This window comes from Triturus cristatus, chromosome 12 (genome assembly GCF_964204655.1).
Source record: "Triturus cristatus chromosome 12, aTriCri1.1, whole genome shotgun sequence".
NCBI lineage: Eukaryota > Metazoa > Chordata > Amphibia > Caudata > Salamandridae > Triturus > Triturus cristatus.
In genome coordinates this window covers 462,262,504-462,286,030 of record NC_140595.1, presented here as the reverse complement: position 1 = coordinate 462,286,030, position 23,527 = coordinate 462,262,504, and the positions used below count along the sequence as shown (strand labels likewise).

Genomic DNA, 23,527 nt, shown 5'->3' with positions numbered 1-23,527 from the left:
GCCGAGTGGGGTTTTGCATACCCACGAGGCACCAGTCTTTCCAGAACATTCCCAGAGAAGATTTGGACTGTAATAGATTTATAGCTTTGTTACTAAATATAAAATATTACAGCACTCTTTTTTTATTTAAGAGGTACTCTACAAAGCCAGACATTGCACCAATACAAAATCTGATATTACTTAAGATGTTGAAACTCAAAGAGAACTAAAACGGATAGTGCTTTAAGCAGATACACCAAGCGCCAGATTGACATCATACGTAATAACCCTTCTAGAGGAGAGAAAAGACACGCTAGTTACCTTTGGAAACAGTAGATCTGGTAGATGTATAATCTTCCCACAAATTCCTCACCTTATGAATTATTTCATGCTTCAGACTGGACAAGGAAACTTTTCCTAGCAATAACTCTCCAGGGCTGCCAGGTGGCACCATGTGGCTTAAGCCACATATCCTCCTAAGGATAAGATGACCCAGGAGCATACTGGGTGCCAACTGTTGTGATGGCATCAGTCCCTGACATTTATTCCACTCCCCATCAAGGCGCCCTTGGGGAAAACAAAAGAGTACCAATGACAGTGGCAGACACTTCACAAAATATGTTGGAAAACATCGGAATCATATTAATCATGGCACTATCTCAGAGGACAGGAGGAAGGGAGAGATGGAATCTGCAGGAAGATTATGCATCCTTCAGAAATATTGTTAACAAAGTTCTGTAACTTGGGGACATGGCCATGGCCAGCTGCTGAAGATGGTGGACGTGAGGTAGTGCCTCTCCCATCTGCAGCATATCTTATCTGGTGTCATCCACTGAGAGTAGAAAAAAAAACACTATCCAACATAATGCAGGTGAATGGCGGCCCCCTGACGGTCGCTTTCGGCGGTGTTGCTTTGGGTGTGCGGATATCGGCGAACTGGGCTGCCCTGTAAAGGGTGAAGATGGTGGCTCCCGGTTGGCTCTGGAGCTGTGGAAGCCCCCTGCAAAACAGGGGGCACTTCACCTCTATTTGTGTGACCGCACACTGCAAACAGAATCTCCCCCTCGCCTGCCAATTCTTGCTAGGGGGAATGTCCCCGGTAGTGCGGAGGCAGAGGTAGCGGCAGAGCTCATCGGCCTTGTTGATTTGATCAGTGACACTTGCAGGCCCCTGGACTGGGCATGGCTTACCGTCCGGTGGCTGTTGAACATGGAAGATCTGGGGGGATTGTTGCACCGCCTAAACGGGGGCAACAGGTTCTCTTCCTCTTAGGCAGAATGAGGCCTCAGTGACTTTGAGCCTGCGCATGCTGTTCGCTCCCACAGGTGTTGAACGCTGGTTTTCAGGGCCTGGGAGTGAGCTGAGCCAGCCTTGTGGCGATGACCGGATCTCAACCTCCTGCTGTGGGGATAGCCCCACCCCACCCAACTTCGGTTGCTCGTGCCAGCTTGGGGGAAACACACTGACCCCTCCCACAGGCGTCAGGTGGGTTGGCAAGATACTGTGGTGTGCTTCCTCTATACAGTGCCCTGGGCCTGTGCCTTTCGCTGCCCACATGGGTAGGAAGAAGGTTACCAAGCGGTGAACATGCCAAATTCATTGGATATCAACAACTCTACCCTGGCACTCATATTTACTGGGCTACCACCCACACCTCGAGAAACAGAACCTGGTAAACTTGATCTCATTCTGCTGGCCATAGGAAAAACGAGGGCTGCACTGGAAACAAAAACGGACACCCTGGCCTACAACATGGATCCTGCTTAAAGACCAACGGAAACTGCGAAATAGGATGCATGGTGCATTGGAGTCCAATAAGGAACATTTACCACAAACGCTACAAAAGTCTTGGTGAATCTCACAGAGCAGATTGAGTTCCTCAAGGGGGGGCGGCGAAGATGCAGAAGGGCGAGCCAGTTGAAAAAAACTTGAGAATAGTGGGACTCTGAAGACTCGGAAGGCTCCAACATAACGCTTTATATTGAATGGTGGCTCCAGCACAAGGTGTCCCCACAGGACCTATCCCTTATGTTTACCGTTGAAAGGGCACACCTCACCTGGCCCCTCCTCCTGGTCGATTGTAGCTAGGCTTCTCAAATTATCACACCCTTACCCTCAAAAAGGCCCACACTGGAGGCACACTGCCACATGGACATTCAAAAATCATTATCTTTCACTACTACATATTGGTAGTTAAAGGGCCCCCATTATGGAAGTCAAGAAGTGTATCAGGAAGCTGAGCTTCAGGTAAGCGGTCAACTTCCCGGCTAAACTGAAAATCAGCCTTGGGGGCACCCACTTCGTAACTAGCCCAAAAGATACCTGGAACTGGGCACAGGAGTACAAAGGTGAAGTTGGAGGAGTGGCTGCATCCAGGGCTCGTGGCATGGAACTGGCAGGCTGAACGAGAGACGGCACCCGATGATCCCAGCGAGGAATTACCAGGACAGTTCCATCCACTGACCAGATTGGAGAAAACAGTTTGGCAGCACTGGAGACAGCAGCCACGCTTTCAAGTCCAGCTCCACCCGTTCTTTCAACATTTTAGATGGGGGGCCGGGGGACTACAGTTCCAGTGATGACTTAGTGGGACTCCCATTGGTAAGAACACAAAAAGCACATGAACATATTTAATGGGATGCTCTGTCTCTAGCCCCAGCCACTGCTTTGGACAAAGGATGCTGGCCCTACACCCCCACCACCAGTTGTTGCTGCATTGCACTACAACGCCAAACCTTTGGGGCTGTCTCCCTTGACATGCAATTAGACTTGCAACCTATAATACCAGAGAAGTGTGCTGAAATGGACCGGATAGATTTCCACTACACACTCTCATGCAGATACTTGATAGATTCTCTGGGCTGCTTCCAGAAAATGAATACCCTCATAGTTCGGGAGCTGGCTGAGCACCCTTGCCAAAGCAACTGCCACACCAATGTTTATCTGTCGCAAAGTTTATAATTTCCTTTAATTTTGGGGCATTCCGGGAGTTGGGGTTTTCTGGGGAGATTGGGGTTAAAACTCAGGAATTTGTTGTCCAAGCCAGACCTTCTGCTTTATTCGATTACAGAGCATACTGTATCATGACATACTTATTCGAGGGCAGCTACTCTCTTCTACCTTGACCTCCACAAAATTGACAATACAACACAGAGGTAATGATCAGTTCACTACCTTGAATGTCAAAGGGTGGGCTCCCCACAGAAATGTTATAAAGGTCTGGCGCTGCCTAGGTGGCGGGACACGCACATGACGACACACAGATAGATCCTAATGGACAATATGTACTGCTCAGAGGGTGGATGGATGGTCACTCCCTGGTACTCGGCAGTGTGTATTCACCCACTGTGCATCACCATCTCTTTGTAGAGGCTGTGTCCCACACACTAGCTGAATGGGTGTCTATCCCTTATATCTTCAGAGATTTCAATTCAGTCCTGGGCACAGATCTTGAACGCTCACACCAACCACTCCCCAGCGCTCCTAAAGTGTGTAGTGCTAGGGACCTCACTACATGGATACGGGACTGAGGAATTGTTCGAAGCCTACAGAGAAAAAAACTGGGTATGCTGGAATACTTATTTTATCCTTCGTTTCCCCACAATATCCATGTTAGGTTAGACTTTATTGCTGGCTCTGAACCTGCAACCACAGATATATCAAATCACTAACATCAGTAAGACCTTTTCTGACCACAACCCATTAGATATACGTATGGAATGGGGACGGATCCGTATCTGATTCCAACCCGGATATTCCAGCCAGCCTGGCAATTAAAGAGGAACTCAGACAAACTATACACAATTATTTTCAGGTTAATGAAAACACAGCATCCTCCCCACTTCCTGAGTGGGAGGCCTTTAAGTCTATTATCCAGGAGTTTTATATCACTGCCACTTTTGGAGTCCGGGAAATGATCAGTAAAGAGTTTAAAGAAATAAAGGACTCCTTACTTGACCTAGAGTAAGCTGCCACCAAAAATCGTACACAGTTGACCCACCTTACGGAAGGGACAAGCATCTCAAGCTACCTTGTTAGAGTGACCTTGGTGCCTTGACCAAGCTGTTCACGCAGAAAAAGTCCATGCTGAGGGAAATGAAACTGGTTTTATACTTGCGTGACTTATTCACCTTTTGAGGCTTTTAGAATCCAAGGAGGGACACTAGTCCACACACAAAGTGCAATTAATTAAGCTTTCAGAAAATATTATGCCGATTTACACTCTGCACTACTAGACAGACTGGTCTCAACTACAGATAATTTCCTAGCTGGCACTCTTATCCCCCTAAATATCGTAAGAGGTGGCAGAGGGCCTGGTCACTTCAATATCAGAACACAAAATCAGGCAGGTCATATGTTCCCTAGCCAGGAAAAAAACACCTGGCTCTGATGGACCACCAATTGAATTTTAGGCAGCTGATTAAACATTCTTAGTGCCTAGGCTACTCAAGCTCTATAATGCGGCGAAGGCGCCAGGACAGCTCCCTCCCATAACAGATGAAGCAGTAGTCACTTCCATCCCTAAATGTGGATGCGATACACTAAGCATATCCTCTTATAGGTCACTTTCCATACTAAACACAGATTACAAAATTCTCAGTAAATTCTTAGCCAGTAGATTCTTCCCTTGTTTCCAGTACTCCTGTATGTAGACCAACAGGGCTTCATCCCACATTGAAAAACATCCCTAAACAGACGACTCTACCAATTCCTGGACGAGGTCCCTACTGACTGGCCCGACTCAGTCAGTGTAACTCTTAATCTTAAACAAATGTTCGATACACTGAGTTGGTCATACATTACAGGGGTCCTCAGAGCCTTGGGTGCAACTGAATGTCTGGATCTGTCTTCTTTACCCTGCACCTACTGCCAGGGCAAAAACTGGGAGGCATATCGTAGATAGTAATTCTGTCGCCAGCGGCACAAGACAGGGATGCCTACTGCCTACTCTTTTATATGCCCTGGCCAAGGTACCATTGGCAATCTGTCTTAAAACACAGGGATGGACCTGGGGAATCCCAGGATCAAGAGAATTTAATGCTATATCATTATATGCGGACAACTTGCTCATGCATGCCCCTGACATGGTGGCTGAAACCAGCACCATAATTGACACCCTAGACCAGCTTCATAAACATGACTGTGCTTTTATCCTTAGAAGTCATGGGTCTTTCCACTCCAAAAAGCAGCTCCGGAGTAAGATACTCCTGGAGAGACACCCACTACCACGGGTGCCCAACACCTTCTATTAGTTAGGGATTAACATTTATACCTCTATCACTGACTCAGTGGATGGGAACCTGGGCAGAGCACTATGATTAATCACTAATAAGGGAAGGGCACATATCTCCTTCTGGATGTGGTTGACAGTTGTGGTCCTTGGTAGGGTTGCAATCGCAAAAAGTGGTGATGCTCCCTCGTCTTTTGTATTGCTTTGCTGACTTCCCTTTGTTAATTCCATCACTGTATTTTAAGCAAATAGACTCCCTCCAAATTGATCTTATTTGGGGCAGCATCCCACGAAGAATCAGCCTAGCCAAACTATGAATACTACCCAGCAAGGAAGCCTTAGGAGCCCTGACATCCGTAGTTAATTCTTTGCAGTTCAATTACAATGGGGAACCTACTGGATAGCAGAACACCACTTGGCCGAGACAGTGCTAACCAGATATAGAATGGAGATATTTACGGGATGCTTTTCCCGGGTGCCAAACTCCCTAAGGGCCTTCCAGTACTGGTACAGACGGTGGCCCTAACACTACAGTGCTGCCTGCAGTATATACACTCAACACCACAAATACACCTGCACTGCAGCTGAAGGGTCTACTTACTGTCACTGGGCTGCTGACAGCCTGAGAGTTAACTCAGTGGGAAGCTGCGGGCATCCACACAATGGGTGACTTGTACTATAGGGCCACTAGAGACTTTTGTACTTTGGCAGACAAACGAAGACTGGGAAGTGGTACATTTCTGCTGTTTGGATAGACCAATGCATGCACTCAGGGGACGATGGAATGAAGAAGGGACAGAGTGTCACACACATGCAGAGCTACAGCCAATACACACAATGGAAGGAGATTAATTATGTGGCTTTATAAAGCCATCCTGGAACATACAGGAGTATCTCTCCTTCCACTTAGAGAACAATGGGAGAAAGGTTTGCAGCGAGCATACAATGACGCTGAATGGTGACTAGCCCTAGAGTATCCTTGGAAGGTTTCCAGAAATGCCCTCTTTAAATTCATAGAATTTAACATATTACATAGAGTTTACCTAGCACCCTATACGATGCATCAGGTATTCCCAAGCACATCTGTGGCCTGCCCAAGATGCAGAGGAGACCCGGCTGACAACCCCCACATGATATGGATTTGCCAAAAATTACACCGATTTTGGGATGAGGTCACGAATTGTATAGCCCGATCACAGCTGGACTGTGCCTCGACACTATGGAGGCCTGTATTGTAGGTATTTACCCTAGAACCAAAAACACAAAAGCTACTACAAAATTCACTGACCTGTTCGTCATCCTTGCCAAAATGGTGATCTCTATCAGATGGAAGTCCCCTCTCCCCCCAATTACAGATACTTGGTGCAGGAACTTAGAATATTGGGCTGGAGCTGTGTGATCCAAGGAGAAGAGGCATAAGGCTTACAGTAATGCCCCATTGTGGAATACTAGATGCACTCCTACAGACCCTTACAACACTGGAAAAGATGTTAAACTGCCACCGTAACCAGTGTCTCTCTTAGGAGAGATCCACATACCTTGCTTTACCTTAAACACCCTCCCCCATGCTACTTCGCTCCTCCGTTAGCTGTCCCCTCATGCAAGCACAACATGGACAGACACTGAGAGCCCATCCATGGCATTCCCCATTGTTTCCCTCTACTACTCTGCACCACCTCACGACAATCTTAGGTTACTCAAACTTTCCGCACAACTAAGATACACACGATAAACTGCAATCTTGTGATCTTCCTTGTTCTTTGTGCGCATGCTTTCATTGCTGTGCTGGTCCAGGTTGCCAGGGGTGCCATATTTATGCTTATAACGTGCCCTAGTGGCTTCACTTAAGGCGGCTTTGCCTTTGAAACATGCCTCCCTCTGTAGCACAAATCTATTGTTCCTGAGCCTTGGAGCTGTTCACACTACTCCTCAAGGGGGAGGCGGGTGCAGAAGGCTGTCTGGTTGGCAGAAACAGTGATGGCCACTAGATAAATTGGGCAGTACAGTGGCAGCTTTCTAAAAGTTAACTTTCTCAAAAGTGACATTAAATTTGACTTTAGCATCAAGTTGGGTTTAATGCCACAATTAATTTGATACCTTGGAGTACCCATTTTAGTAGTCCCATTCAAAAGTTAGCCAGACAGAGTTCAGTCCGTAACTCTGTACCAGTCAATGGGGCTACTCATTTTTCCACAGAAAAAAAGCCAATTTGATAGCTTTGCTGCTAGGACATATTCAAGTATATGTCTCACTTAATAATATATAGCTCCATGCCTTAGGGCTCGAGACGCCTTCCTTGGGAGAGACTCACATATATTGTTAAGGGAAGGAAGGGCTTACAAGCTACAGTGGAAGGCTGGGAGACATTCTGTACTTTGTCACACACAGGGTGACACAATCAGTACTGCAGCATTGCGTAGACACTATAACTTACATACCCATGTACTAGGGGATTATAAATAGGTCAGCTTATGCTAATTAGGGACCACCAATTCAATGTACATTTTGTAATGGGTTAGAACAGTAACATTGAGGTCTGGTTAGCAGGCGTCAGTGCACTGTCAGAGTCGAAAAAACAGCAGCATCAATCTAAAACAGTGGGGGTGATCATGCAAAAAGAGGCATTCCCCAGATTTAAAAAAACAAAAGTAAATATCTCTTCTGCTGATGGATACATCTTGTCACAGATTCCTAACCTTAAGAATGAGTGTCAAAACTATATCACTCTAGAAGGTCGGACTGAGTAGTGCTGTTAAACCAAGAAAATGGCTGTATGCCTCAGATGTAAGGCAATAGGGCTTAGCAAAAGAATGCAAGGATGATAATGTAGCCCCAAAGGTTTGTCAGCAACTGGGACGACTTTCGAGAGAGCCATTGAGGCATCCATGGACCTCGTGAACTTACAGTGGGGGGCTATGACAGGGAGGATGGCACAGCAGGGAATGGCATCTGTGAAGCTGACCAAGATTGATCAAGGGCAGACTTGCACGTAGCTTCTATCTGGTGTCCCAAACCAATTTTAGATGGTGATCTCCCGTTTCCAGTTCAGGGATAGAACGGACCAATGAGGAGAGGTGACTTGAGGTACTTCTGGGTCAAATGATATAAGAAGTGAAGGACTGAGGATCCGTTTCTGGCAAAGTTACTTTTTGATGGGTTACCTCTCGCAGATAGTTCGCACCGGATCTTTCCCTTGAGTGCCCTGTTATTGTTTTCTAATGTTTCTCATCGGGTTTCCTTTTGTATTTTCCCTAGAGACCATTGACTCCTCTTAAGAGTGGTGTCTTTTGGAACATCTCCTGCTGGCTTTTCTCCAGATTCAATAGCTCACTAACTTCTCCAGTTGTAATTACAGATCTCTACCCAGCTGGCAAGTCAATTAACAACCAAAAGAGTTGCAAGTCATCACAGATATTTAAGTTATATAAATATGCTTAACTGCGAAATACTAACATATATGCATATATACTCAGTCTTGAACTTGAAAGTTCTGGGAACATTAAGGTGGACCTGAGAAGGGGTGCATTGTTGCATCCACATTCAGTCTCTTGTTAGCCCTTCAAAGCAAGAAGGTATTAGTGACGAGGAGGCATTAGAACTATTGTTTGGGTCCAATCCCTAACTCTGGTTCCTTAGTTTGTGGAATCGGACAGAAATGGACACAAATGACCTCTAGAGGATCTTTCTTAGTCATGGTGTAACAGATCTTGATATATAGAATGACTTAACTCGAAATAGTTATTGGTCACAGCCTCTTACTCTTTTTAGCTATGGTACAGTCAACCTAGAGCTGATCATTTACTCTCTCCTGTTGCATGTGGTTAAAGTGAAATGATGCTACACATCTGGAGTTCAGCATATGCAGTGATCCTCTTCTTTGATTGGATCAGGAGGAGGGAAGACATATGGCAATCTAAACAGAGATGTTGGTCAGAAAAAAACACATGTAGGCCGTCAGGTCATCCAAACAGCACTTAACTGTTAGTCATTGTCAGATCCTGATTTGCAAGAGACAAGGGCTAACACAAATCCTAGGTAGTATTGTCTGACAGAATGTAGATGGTGCTGCCTGGGATGGGCCAGAAAATGTCTTCAAAATGGCATGAGCATATTTATATTTAGAAGCTGATCAGATGTTGACCAAAGGCCCTACACTGACACATGGCCTAGACTGGCAACCCAGATCGGTGAGGAGTGCCTCTGACCTCGGTAAACTGAGGAAAGCTGAGAGGACAACCCACCAAAAGGTTGGAGGGGCCCATCCAACAGCGCAGATTCAGATGAAAAGAGTGGAAGATCTGAACCTGATGGAGCCACTAGCCAGTCATCCAAGTATGAAAGTATATGGGGTCCTGACTATGGCTGCCACAACCATCAGAACTTCATGTAGAGTTTTTTGGTAGCAGAGCCAGCACCAAGATGGTGGAGCCTGGATTCTGCCGCTATTGTTGGCGATGTAGTCCAATAAATTAATTCCTTCCCTGAAATGAGTTGGGGGTGTCTGGACCAGCTGCGAAAGCTGTTTCTTCTAGGAATACACTACTTTGGAGTAGCCTCAAAACTTCCTATATTGTTGACTGAATTGCCCTGCTGAGGAACCTAGGCCTAGAAGCGAGTCTTAACACAGCTGTTTTTCAAGCGTTCCAGAGAACAGTCGGCATTCTCTCTGAATAGTTTCTTTCCATCAAAGGATAAGTCCAAGAAAGAGGCTAGGACATCGCCTGTGAAGCCAGTGGAACACACTCAAGTGTGTCATTGTACTGTAACAACCGTGCTCATGGAAATGTTGATCAGATCCCAAACAGCACATGCAGATGTCACGTGGGTCCTACAAGGACATTATCGCATGGCATCTGTGGCCAACCATGACACTCTCTTTGGGTCAATGCATTTTATAATCATGCTTCCAAGCGCTGTGTCAACATAGTTCAATTACTTAAAGCATTAGTGAAGCGTTTATGGAACTGGTCATCCACCAACCAATATGTTAATTTTTCCTCATTGTCCTATGGCACTACAGTCTCCCTCCAGTCATGGCCTTCGAAGAGCTAGGTTTGCGCATTCAAAAAGAAATAGACAAGCGTTTTTAATATCAGTAATAATCCATCTGCCAGCCAGCACCATGATATGCCAGAACTCATGCACTTTTTAAACATTATTTATAAGGTAGTTACAGAAACATTTCTTAGCATCTTACTGCTGACACAGACGGACATAACTCACTCTGACTTTTATCGCTAAGTTATGGATCCTATTTTTCCAGGCAGTATAAAACACATTTTATTTCTGTCCTCTATGATGACCCAGGCCGGTGGTGTTGGCTAACAAGATAAGAAGTGCTCCGTCATACGTACCATCAATCATCATGAAGATGAAGAACAGCGGGAACTCGCACTCGATGCCGTCAAACAGCTGAAAGAAGAAAGCAAAGCATGTATGTCACCGTCCACGGGATCTACCTGCAATTGTCACTTTCTCATCTGTGCATATAGAATATTTACACGTAAAATGATGCACTTGTGAATTATTACATCAGGCTGCCCCTCAATAAATTGGTTTCCATCAAATTAGAATTTTCACGTAATTCGTTTTTTCTCAGCGCCCAGTTACATAGTTTTATTTTCCAGGAGCCTGTAGTTTAGACCCGACAGGCCCCATCCCATCCCTGCCTGTGCAGAGAGCTGAGCGCCCATTGTTTCAAAGCAAGATCTCGACACAGGCTAAGGACCAAGGTGGCAGACACCCCTTGACAGATCCACTCTGTTCACATCCCCTTCCCCAACCGCAGTTCTGGCATCACTCTTGCCTCCTGTGGACCGGCAGACGTGGGGAGATGTGCATGTATTCCATGCAAACCAAACACATGGTTCCGCTGTTACCTTCTTGTGGCAGGGCCAACTTTCAGACTACACACCAGAGAGGGGATGGGGTGGCACCTAAAGACACCAAGGGATCAAGTCTCAGTAGTTGCCATGTACCTGCACACAGTGGCGGGTGGCATGGTAGGTGCAAAAGGATCGCGCTGGGGGTGGCGCATGGTGCAATTACAAAAAAAAAAAAAAACTTACCTTGCCGCCAGCGGGGTCCCACTTCTCTTCTCCTGCTCTCCTCATGCACATCGAGGAACAGGAAGCAGGCCCCACTGACCAGCATTGTGATTGGTAAGCACCCAGGATCCCCTGACCAATCACAACGATGCAATGCAGCATTGTGATTGGTTTTGAGCGTCCTGGTTCGACCCTTAACCAGGGAATGGGGGCCTGGGCATGTTCTCCACACAGGCGGTAATGCAGCCTGCGTGGAGAACGGGGAAGTGCGCATGACTGGTTTGGGCAGCACGAGAGGGCCGACCAAACAGTCATTGCGCACTTAGAAATGGGCAAACCACTCCTCCCCTACCCTGCTCCAAGAGCAGAGCAGCCCGCGCACTCTCCCGCCCACAAAGCAGAAGGAAGCAGCCTAAAATAATGATAATGCAAAGTTATTATCATTTTATGTTTCTGCTTCCCACTGCTTAAAAGTAGTGAGGTGTCGCTCCTCCGCCATAGCGGAGGAGCCGCCACTGCCTGCACAATCGTAAAATGACCAATCCGATCTGATGATTTCATTAGATGAAACATCAGCAGGTAATCTACGTATAACTACATTTTGCTAAATACTCTGGAGTCTGTCTTTTTTGAGGTGTTGCCAGGGATGGATTGTGACGTCCTATGAAGACTGCAAGAATTTAGATTATATACGGTAGGTGACTACCCACCTCAAGGAATAATCACAACTCTTGTCTTTATAAACCTTCAAAGTTACTAAATGAGTCTGAGCTCATCCCCCTGGTAGTGATGGCACAGAGCAGACAGGCTGAACCTAGGGCAATGTGTAAAGTAGTTATGCAGTGCCAAAACAATAACTAAATTTAAATGCCAGACAATAAAAATCCCAAACCAAATTAGAAAAATACAGTACAGTATAATTTAATAAACAAAACACCAAAAGGTCAAAAATCCAATAAGGGGAACCAGAGATGTGAGTTAAAGATTTAAGGGAAAATAGCACCAAAAAGTACAAAGCGCAGAGTCTATGGTCGCGGTAGACCACGATCTAGGTGTAATTTGAGGCTAACTTCAATGGAGCAATGGTTGGGTATACCAACGCAGTTCATGTGGTTAAAGAATTTGCTTTCTGACTTAGTCTTTTAAGTCCCAACCTCCAACAGAGTACACGTCTGAAGTCATCCTAGGTGTCAGGGGAAGCATTTAGAGACTCGCAGGTTGTCAGGCAGAGGCCAACATCAGGGTCCAGTTGGCACTGGACAGCTGGGTACTTTGAGGAAAAGGCCTCTTGCAGCTTGTTGTCTCCCTGCCCTGTAGCCACACAAGACGACAGCCAACCAACCCTTGGAGCCCACGTCCTTGTACTGACTACAAGAGGGAACAAAGTCCAGTCCTTCAGGGCTCCTGTCAGATCACAGACAGCAGGTCTATTCCTATTTTGATATTGTGCAGATCCAGAAAGTGCTCTGAAGCAGGTGCCTGGAGATGCTACATTTATGCCTGGCATGAGCTAATTGGTGAGGTGACTCCTGGCCACCCCCTAACCAATGTGATAAAAATCCTGTGGTCAGCCCTACCCGCTTATTGCAAACAGGCCCAAAAATGCAATGTGTCAAGAGGCGTGGCCAGCAGCCAACCAAGATGGTCGCATCTTGTAGGGGCTACAGAAATACAGAACATATCCTCAATATAAAATGAATCGAGCGCATCCGTCTGCTGTCTTCAACAGGAGATGGATGCGCTCGATTCATTTCAGATTGAGGATTGCACGCAAGTCGTGATCGTGCTTGACCCAAATAGATGAACCTGTTCTGTATTACAGATTTGTCAACAGTAAATTGGAACGCTTTGGTCCATTTTGGACACGAGATTTTAGCAACTCTTCCCTGATGTAATGGATGTTTCACAGTGATCATTTTTATATTGAATGCCTCAAGTGCCATCAAGCCGCTCTTTGTCCTTTGGAGCCTACGGGCCCAAACACAACATCAATACCATCCAGTTCAGGGTGGCTTCTGGTGCCCCCCTCCCTCTTTTTCTGTCCTGAGGAAGACCATGTCGAAAGTACTCTAGCAGGCTACTCGGTCTATTGGGAGTCGAAACGTCGACTATTTCATTGTTTCATTCCAGTTGGATCAACAGTGCTTTATCACTGTGATATAATATTCCAAATCATGGCTATGTATTGTTTATTATTGAAATGTGTGGCTGAAATAAGCAGTGTTCCATTGTAAATATTCATGTGATGAATAGAATGTCACTACTTTCCCTTTACACTTTTCTAACCCTCATTTGATGCACAATACCTTCTCCCTTTCCTTTCTCCCCGCAACTTGGGGCACTGTTTTGGTACTATTTTTGAAGTAATTTATGAAGAGTTATTTGCTGATTTACAAGCAAGGATGTTCAATGTGATTAAATAACATTGTTCTATACATATCCATAGTGAATTAGTGTAATAATGCCTAGTGTACTTTAATTTCGTTTACTCTTAAGTATTGTTCCACTGGGACCATTTCTCTACTGTACTGCACTGAGGCGGGGGGCGCCCTAACACTGCAAGACATACCGGTGGTGATTCAAGGGGTACGTGCAAAATAGATACGGTCACATCTGAGATTACTTTAATGCATGCGGACCTCCGCAACCTTGGCTTTCGCGTTAAGACCGCTGAGGACTCGATAGCCATGCTCCAAGCCTCTACTAAACGCTAGAAGTACAAGCTGATAACCTGTTGACTACTGCTGCTGACTTCCAGGTGTGCGTGGAAGATTTTGAGGGGAGAGCCCGCAGAAATGACAGAATTCTGGGGGTGCCTGAGCGGGTGGAAGGCCCAGGAACTGACCTTTTTGATGAAGATCTTATTGTGAAGAACTTGCAGCCGCAACAGGAGCTATGACCTGTAGCATCCCTTCTTCCTATAATAGCACGGATCTTTAACAACAGAGATGACAAATTGCAGACAGCCAGATATTCCCCCAACTCTCAAGCTTGAAAATGCTACGATCTCATTCTTCCCGGATTTTACGCTGAAAGTCCAAATACTAGGGTGCTCTTTCCTTGAGGCCAAGAAGGCCATAAGTGTTAGAGAATCGAAATATGCAATGTTATTCCCAGCCAGACTCCGGGTGGTGGCAGAGGGCAAAGCTTGGTTTTTTGAGACCCCGGAGGAGGCTTGGGACTGGCTAGATGGCTGGCGTGCAGCAGGGAGACAATGATCACATGCCAGCAGTCAGAAGGGTGGAGGGGCCGCAGACATCAAGGACAAAAACGGAACCATGAAGCCAGCAATACTGAAAAAGACACGCCAAGACTGTTGTACCGTAGGGGTCCTTGGCCCAGGCTCTACTAGAACGTGACACTCCAGATCCATAATGCAATGCTGTCGTAACCAGCGAACTGTAGGGGACTTGATAGAACCACATAAGTGCAGTAAAGATGATCCATGCTTTGGGGGATGAGATGACGGGTGGCCACCCCCAGTTGTGTCACGTTCCCCTGCAATGGGGCATAGAGAATGGGAAATACAGGCGCTCTGCAATGTTGAGGGGTGGGCAGTTTTAGGTCCACAATGCAGAGAGGCAGGGAGGGGGGGGAGAGGGGTACTGAGCTTAAATTGCTTCTTTAGGATTTTTGTGATTGTTTGGGTGGATGACAGTGAATGCAGGCGACGATGGACATCACAGGTACTTAGGCAACATATTGCAGCACAGACCTCTACTAGACTTAGTTACGGACATAGATATTTCCCCTGGCTCCTATGTGGGCTTACAGATTGCTACCCTAAGTGGAGCTCGGCTCCCAGCGGAGAAGTCTTAAAGCTTGACACAAGATCAAATGACTACGAATCAGAGACCTCTTAGTTTTAAACTCCTTTCCTGGAACGTCAATGGGATGGGGGATAAGATTAAGAGAGGGGTGGTGCTGCAATATTTGAAGCGACAATCCCCCGATTTAGTTCTCCTCCAAGAGACACACCTACAAGGAGCTTCTTACTGTGTACTGAATAGGTGGGGATATAAAGTTAGTGTCACATGCGGCTTATTTAGAGGCTTCATTCACTATTCGGCAAATCTCACATGACCCTCACGGGCGCTTTGTGGCGCTCTCTGGCCACTGGCAAGGCTGTCTCTTCGACATTATTTCTCTCTACATTCCACCGTTTTTACACACAACGGTGCTGACAGTTTAGGGCTTGCATATTGTACAATTACCACACGGGAAATTACTTATCGGGGGACTGTAATGTAGCTATATGTGGGAGCAGGACCGGTGGCCGGCGCGACAGCGAGACCCCTCGGACAAGTTCCTGGCAAACATTTTTGTCGGCTTTGGGCCTAGTGGATATATGGCATATGCGTAACCCGGAGGCATGTCAATATACCTTCTACTCATATGCGCATGGTAGCTTATTACCAATTATTATATGTTTGGACTAGTGACAACTCCCAACATTTAGTGCAATGACTCTCCTCCCCAGGGGAAGCACAGACCACTCCCCACTCTGGGCAATCTATGTTAAACGCACAGTATCGGGAAGCCGGGTGGCGCCACTTAGTCCCTGGTAGTAGATGGTGCCATGTATTCAAACCAAATTGCCTAAGACTACTGATCAATACTTCCAAAAAATGAAGGTACAGCAGATTTGGCCCAAGTCCTATGGGAGGCCTTTATACCGGTAAAAAGACGTCAGGGTGTTTCACTGATAGCAGGACACAAAAAGGAAAAAAGGGCACAGCTGGAGGAGTTGGAAAAGGACATCTAACTCCTTGAAACCAAATTGATAGCAACAAATCACACTGAGGTGCGAAATAAACTGAACAATAAGCGAAATAATTATAGCGATATAGTGGAAGACGCAGTTAGAACCAGATGTCGTGCAACCTTGCATCGCTTATATGAAATGAGAGACAAGGCAGGGAAGCTTCTGGCATAGATAAATAAGAGGGAAACAACATCAAATTGGGTATTTGAGGTTGTCTCAGAGGCGGAATCTCCGTGAAAGACAGGCAAGGCAATGCTGATACTTACGAGACGTATTACACAGAATTATATTTTCCCTGGCTACAGGTTACCACAGAGGCTGCACAGAACCTATTAGCCACCCTTATGATACCAACCTTAAGGACGATGGATAGAGAGATGTTGGAGGCAGATCTCACCGAAAGTGTAGTGTCCCAGGCCATTCAGTCCTTAAACGTAGGGAAAGCAATGGGTCCCAATTGCCTCCCGATCGAATGATATAAATTGATAGCATCCAAAATTGCCCCCTATTTGGAGAAGATGTTTAAGGAAAGCTTAGAGGTAGAGAGGTTTCTAGAAAATCAGAGCCTTGCTAATACTGCAGTGATTCATTAGGTCAGAAAACCACCGGACCGCTGTACGTCTTATAGGCTGATCTTCTTACTTTGTGCCGAGGTCAAGATCTTGGCCAAATTTTTAGCAATCCGACTAGCCCCGGTGTTAGGTACATTAATACATCCTGATCAGCCAGGGTTTATGCCTGGTAGAAATACTGCACTAAATTTGAGGCGCCTACGTGGGGTGCTACGAAGGGCGGGATATGTTCCGAAAGATGCAGTAGTGGGGTTGCTAGATGCTAGAATGGCATTTGATAAAGTGGCCCTTCATCTTTGCAGTCTTAGAGAGACAAGGGTTTGGGGCAAAGTTTTTATCCTGGGTACGTCTCCTATACATGGGTCCCCTGGCACAGGTGACGGTAAATGGAGGTAGATCAGTTGTATTTACCTTACAGAGAGGCACGAGGCAGGGCTGCCCCCTCTCGCTCCGCTGATCTTTGCTTTGTCCTTGAACTGCTGGTGGTCTGGATACGTGGTGATCCGCTGATCAGGGGACTAAAATGGTCAGAGGATTGGGAAGATAGGACAACTTAGAACCTCCTCTGAGATGACTCCAAGATGATGTGCAACATTGGAGATCTCTGCCCCTGACATTACTGGGAAAGGCATCCCTTTACAAGATGATGGCATTTCTCCTTTTTTATGTGTCCTTCACAATGCACCGAACCTGGTCCCATCGACGCACTTTCGAGCAGTGGAAGCAGTGGTGAGAACACTCCTCTGGGATGGGAAAACCCCGAAAATAGCTTTGCATAAGCCAACGAGGGGCTGGTAAGACAGTGGGATTGTACTCCCTGCATTTCAGTACTATGATTGGGCAGCACAACTTACAGTGGTTAACCACTGGGTCCATCTACCACAGGACGAACCGCCTATCGAATGGATAGGCAAAATATGCCACCAGGGGGCTACCTCAGAGCCATTTATGGGGGGGGGGGGGGACACAATACACCATTAATTTCCCCAACCTCAGTGACCGTCAAAATTCGGCTTACAGCAAAAGCGGCACAGGAATGGCGCGACAGAATTATACAAGCCACACCAATGTGGGATTCAACACAACTGGGCCTTCTAGCGAAATATGAGGGATTTGACAAATGGGACCTTCTAGATCTCTCACAAGTAGGTGACTTATGTTCTAACGGGGAGGTGAAATCCTTTACTGATCTTCAGCGAGAACATTAACAGGCACCCTGTGAAACCTTTCGCTACCTCCAGATAAGAGACACGCTACAAAGGGCTGTTCCCTCAAAGGACAGTTCTCCCTGAATCCTCCCCATTAGAGGATAGACTGCTAGATGACTACATGCAGAGAAAGGCAGTATCTTTGACATACCGGATAATATTTTATAACTCACCAGACACCCTAGCGACCAATACCGATAAATGATTGGGATCTTGGGCCGACTGGAAGATGAATGGTTGGAGGCGATGGCATCCGAGAGAGGTGGCCATACGCTCAAGTTTTCTATTGGTCCAAATTAAGATTCTGCACAAAACGTATTATGCTTGTACGACTCTGGTAAAATGAGAAGATTAATCCTGTCGAAAATGCCGCAGGGGATGTAGCCATGAGGGCACCCTTTTTCATATGTGGTGCAACTGCCCGGAGATCAAGGAATATTGGAGGGAAGTGACGTTGTGCATGCTGACATTATGTATAGACACGGTGGAGGCCTCACCCCAACTATGCTTCTTGAATATTTGGGAGGCAACGGACTTAACTGCAGGCGAACGACTCTGGGTAACATTGGGTCTCATGGTTGTGAAACGTAATATAGCCATAAAATGGAATGCAGACTCTAGTCTTACATTAAGAGACTGGGGAGCAGATATGAATTGGTGCATACAAGCAGAGACGGGAACATATGAGGGTAGAGGATATCCCGAAAATGGACCAAGATCTGGGGTAGCCGGAATGTAGGTAGGGGGTTGTTCTGTGCTCCTGTTAGTAGACCCATTCAATTAGTTAAAGACTGAATGCATAGATGAAACCCCCCCCCCCCCCCCCCCCAAATCCCCCCTCCCACAGGATTGAATGGAAAGGGTACGCGATTGAAACTACAAGGGAGATATCAATATTTTCTGATCAATACAATGTGCTATACTATTCTGAAGATGGAAGAATTGGCTACGGCGGTCATGTTTTACTTTATTGCAATAAAAAGAGTTATAAAATAAATGCAATGTGTCAGAACATTTTCATGATGGTAAAAGCCTTCAGCCAAACAAAATTAGGACTGAGGGCTATGGGTGTGTGTGGTTTACTAAGGTAATCCTCCCACCTCTAACACTAAAATTCAGTTTGGAGCAGGTGCTGTACTGACAACAAACTCCGAAACAGATGTCTTGTAGGACAAATGCAGGGTACTTCAGCAACCAGACAGTGGATACTAAAAGAAATGTCTTGGCATCCTATTCTTTCCCTTTCAAGTGCACCCCAACTGCAACATGTTAACCCAACAGCCCTGTCATGAGACTCTAGCAGGATTTGACACTGTAGTGTCAAAAAGGATGTCCACCCCCGTCCCCCTGAAAATTCCATGAAGTTCTGAGCAGTGATATCTGCTCATTCAGCCTACTGTTTGCTCCTGGAAGGCATTTCACACTTTTTCACACCTATTCAAGGATAATCACTAACTGGGAGAAGCTGTAGTCACAATGCAAATTAGCCTCCAGGAACGTTAGGCAGGGGAAAAGTAGCTTTCTGAAAGTTACGCTTCCTCAGTATTTACTAAAAATCCAACTTCAACATTGAATTGGATTTTTAATAATTATTAAAAATAGTTATTTAACAATTTTTCTAGCGGGTCCCATTCTTGAAACACAGTATTAGTATTTCAATCTGCACTCTGGTTTTCTACTTAGGACAGCTAGGCCTGTCAAAGTGAAATACGTTTTTGCACCTTGTCACTATAGAGATATGGTGGTAATAATTTCCTACATGCTCCACTTTTAAATACCATGCACCTTACCCTGTGGGTTACAAGGCTTACATAAGGGAATGAATGAATGAGAGATTTATAAAAAACAAACTTCTGCCCGAGGGAGTCTTGGAACCCTCGGGGACTTACTTATATTTAAAATTGAGGTTTTCTCCTCTAAAAGGGTAATCCTAACAGGCTGGACGGCAGGTTCAAAGCTGAAGCAGTCAGGCTACACTGGTAGGCCTGAAGACAGGTTTGCCCGGTATAGAGAAGAGCACAACAGTTGCTGCAGTCCGTTAGTGGCATTTAACTTTCATGCCCTGAGTACACCTTGTACCATATACTAAGGGTCTTCTAGGTAAGTTAAATATACCAAATATATCAGTATCGGGTGGGCTCAGTAGACATACTTTGTCTTGTGGGTGCCTGCAAAATACCTTAGGTCAAGTATGTAAAAAACACTTTGGGAGAAACTGGGCTCACAACCTTGTGTAGCGCTCCTGATGAGGCAGGGCAGATATCTAAGAATAACAATAAAACAGCGCACTGACAGCATAATGACTCTACATCACACTCCGAGGAAAACCGAGGTTCTACGACTGACTAATTTCTCATACCTAAAGATTCTTATAGTAGAGAAGATTTCCTGGCTGAGATTGAACCTCCCTTAGCTTGGCACTTGTTTTTGCAACTTTGTTACAGGACCCTACCCCTAAACTCCTTCACTGCTAGGTGGCCAATGTCCCTAGAGCTGAAGACTGGCAGTGTATGGCCTGTGGCGCCCCCAAGGAAACCTTAGAACATGTTTTTCCCCCTTGAATTTGACTAATAACTTTGTACCCCTTAGCCTAATGAGCACTGCTGCATATAACCCTATCGCGTGTATCGGGTGTAAAATAATGAGCGAGTATTTTTTTTATCTGTATTAATGAACATTTTAACCTATTTATGTTTTATTTTGTTTTATGTGCTTTTATGGCCTTGGAGCCAAAAAAAAGACTGAATATTACTAAATATACCAGGTAGGAATTTGCCAATTTGATCATGTTTAAAGGGGGTCTACAGGCACTTTATTACTGGTTAGCATGGGTAAAGTGCATAAAGTTCTGTCAGCAAAAATATAGGGTCCAGGAAAAAGTGAAAAATCTAGTGTGCCCACACTGAAAAGGCAGATTTCATACCTTAACCTAAAATACTAAGGAAAGGGCCCATATACACACACCATTCAACTAAATGTGAGTCACACAAATCACGAACAATCGAAAGTAGTCAAAGATGCCATTGGTACTCGATTACTAAAACCATAAGAGATTATTTAATGCAATCCTTCTCTGCAAACCCATACCAGCTTGGAGATACTGCCCAGTCAAGCCATGAAGTACTAGATGTTTTTATTAATACTAAATATGTTTTAGTGTCAGACTGCTCTAACTACCGCTCATCAATACTATTTTTATTAAACATGGGAGGGTGAAAAGCTCAGTTAACCCAAATGGACTGAAACAACTGATCAGCAATCATTGGAAAATGTACTTTTAAGCCACAGAGTAAGTGTATTAGCTTAAATAATACATAGAACATGTTCACACTGAGCGAAAAACGTGCTGCAAATTAATAATCTTAAAGAGTTCAATTATAAGAAAATATATATATATATATATTAATTAATTCTCTTTTCCTGTAGCCATTTGCTATGTGTATCGTTTCATCCTACTATTCAATAAAGGACAACGTTTCTGAGAAGAAAAGCACACAACTGTCCTGGTCAGAGTTCCATTGCATCACTTAAAAGTTAATTGTTTCGTAATTTATTTATTAGTCACTGATTTTCCTTCAGTAAAATGTTATAATCCCCACAGGTAGTAGTGCCCGGTGGGTGTTTGTTGGGGAAAGTCTCTTTTGCCCACATAAAAATAGACAGAACTGTTAATTTCCAAAAAGGAAAATATTCTAAGGATTCAATACAAAATATGAAATACACGTGAAAATCTTTAACTTGTTACAATCAAACACAAAACACAAGGATGAAGTGAGCCTGTTTTTGATCATTTGTACTCGGAGAAAGTTAACAACAACATTTAAACAGAATGATAAATTAAGGTCCTAGGTGATATTTGAAATACATGGCAGACACAATTCTGAAACTTGAAACCTAAATCATTCAACAAATCAATAACTGGCCAAACTACTACTTCAAGCTATCTCAAAATTGTGCACGCACAGACACCAGGACAAATCCAATTTGCCCATTATTTTAAAAGATTAATCAAATGTCGGCACATAATTCACTTACTAATAAAGCTTGGGGAATTTATCAAAAGCGAAAAAGTAGCAGCCAGAACAATGCTGCTGCAAATGCAATCATGAGGGAGGAATGTGATTAATGACAGCACAAACAGGAGTCGTAGTTTCCTTTTAATGAATGGGCCCTATTAATATCATAATTCATATGTGATAGTTAGGCTTGCTTCCAAACACGTACAGGAGCTAAACTGTATGGATATTAAAAAAAAAACCTCAGCCACAGCGACCACATTAGAGCCGGTTTTACTGAGAGGAAGCTAATAGGAGCTGCTGGGTTTAGTTGCTACCTTAAAACCGTTTTAGCATTTTTTATAAACATTTTCACAGTTTTGTTACTTTTTTATTCGGAGTTACTCTTTATTTTACAATGTAATATGAAAAATCTGTTCGGAGCCAATAGTTTCACGGACCTGGGAGGCCTCAATGTAATTTGTTTGGCCCATCACGCTCATCCTCCTCCTTTCCAGTCACACCTTGGCCACAGTTCTACTGCTGTATTACAGATTCCAGCGGCGGCTCCTCCACTATGGTGGGGGAACGTTGTCCCCTCCTGCCAGCAGGAGCAGCTGCAAAACTTGGAAAATAAAAAGATAATAAATCATGCTTATTATATTTTTATTTTTCTTCTACCTTGTAGTCGGGGGAAGGGGGCGGGGGGTGCCACGGGATGACAGGCACTGAGGGGAAGTGGTGAGCATTGCCTTCAGTGCGCATGACTGATTGACCTGCCAAAGTGTCACGCGTACTGAAGCGGTCTCCAACCCGAGCTGTGTTTCTGGGTTGGAGACAGCAGGCACAGGCTCCCAGTCTCCCTGGGAGCGCAATTCAAGGGAGCTCAGGCCAATCCTGATTCTGCTCTCATACTGTAAGAGCAGAGTCAGGATTGGCCACAGTGGAGCCAGAAGAGCAGCAATGCGGAGGAATTCAGATAAGTTTCTTTTTTTTTGTTTTAGTTTAGTTTTTGGTTTTAGTCCCCCCCCCTCCGCTCCGCCACTCGCAGACGTGACTCAGCTTGACCTATGTGTATCTTGCGTCCTGTATGTAATACAGCAGTACTCCGAGTATACCTTAATCTCTGCAGGCTTGTAGTACCGTCTGTTCATGTCTTCCAGCGCTGTCCTGTAGCCATCACGCAAGAATCGCTTGAAACCATACTTTCCTTTAAGTTTTCGGACAATCTTATCCAGAGTTTGACTGTACAAAGCATCATCGTCCACGGCGAATGCTGGATAACTAATGCAGGGAAGAAGGGCTGCATCTGTATTCTAGAAAAAGCGAAGCGCATGTTATTTTATGGTCCAGAACCTGACATCTAAAGCAACTGAACAAATTCATCTTGCTGTAACAGAACCAATGACCATGGTTAAGACCTGGATTTAGCCTATAAGAGGAACATCTACTTTCTACGAACAAGCACTTTCATGTTTCATAATAATACTGTGGGGCAAGAGATCTAGCATTTGTGACTTTACAGGAACACATATCCACTGAAACCAACCAAAACATTGAATTTCCTGATGCCTTAGTCATCACACTTTTGGCCGATATCTCTTTTTGATCCTAAGCATGCTTGTATATAGAAAACAACCATTTGCTGTTATTTTTTAATTGCAAGTTCATTAGTTAACTGAGCAGCAAAACAAATGAATTGCTAGGGGCTTCAAAGGATCTGTCCTCCAA

General features: G+C 45.0%; 1 protein-coding gene across 1 annotated transcript in view; it reads right to left on the bottom strand.

Moving 5' to 3' along the window:
• The window catches only part of PHKB (phosphorylase kinase regulatory subunit beta), a 1,466,493-nt gene that overhangs the window by 635,568 nt on the left and 807,398 nt on the right, over positions 1 to 23,527 (bottom strand). The window contains exons 10-11 of the mRNA XM_085637773.1: positions 22,915 to 23,112; positions 10,564 to 10,621 (exon numbers count right to left, since the gene is read on the bottom strand). Coding sequence (XP_085493899.1) covers positions 10,564 to 10,621; positions 22,915 to 23,112 — 256 coding nt within the window. The remainder of the gene's footprint in view (positions 1 to 10,563; positions 10,622 to 22,914; positions 23,113 to 23,527) is intronic.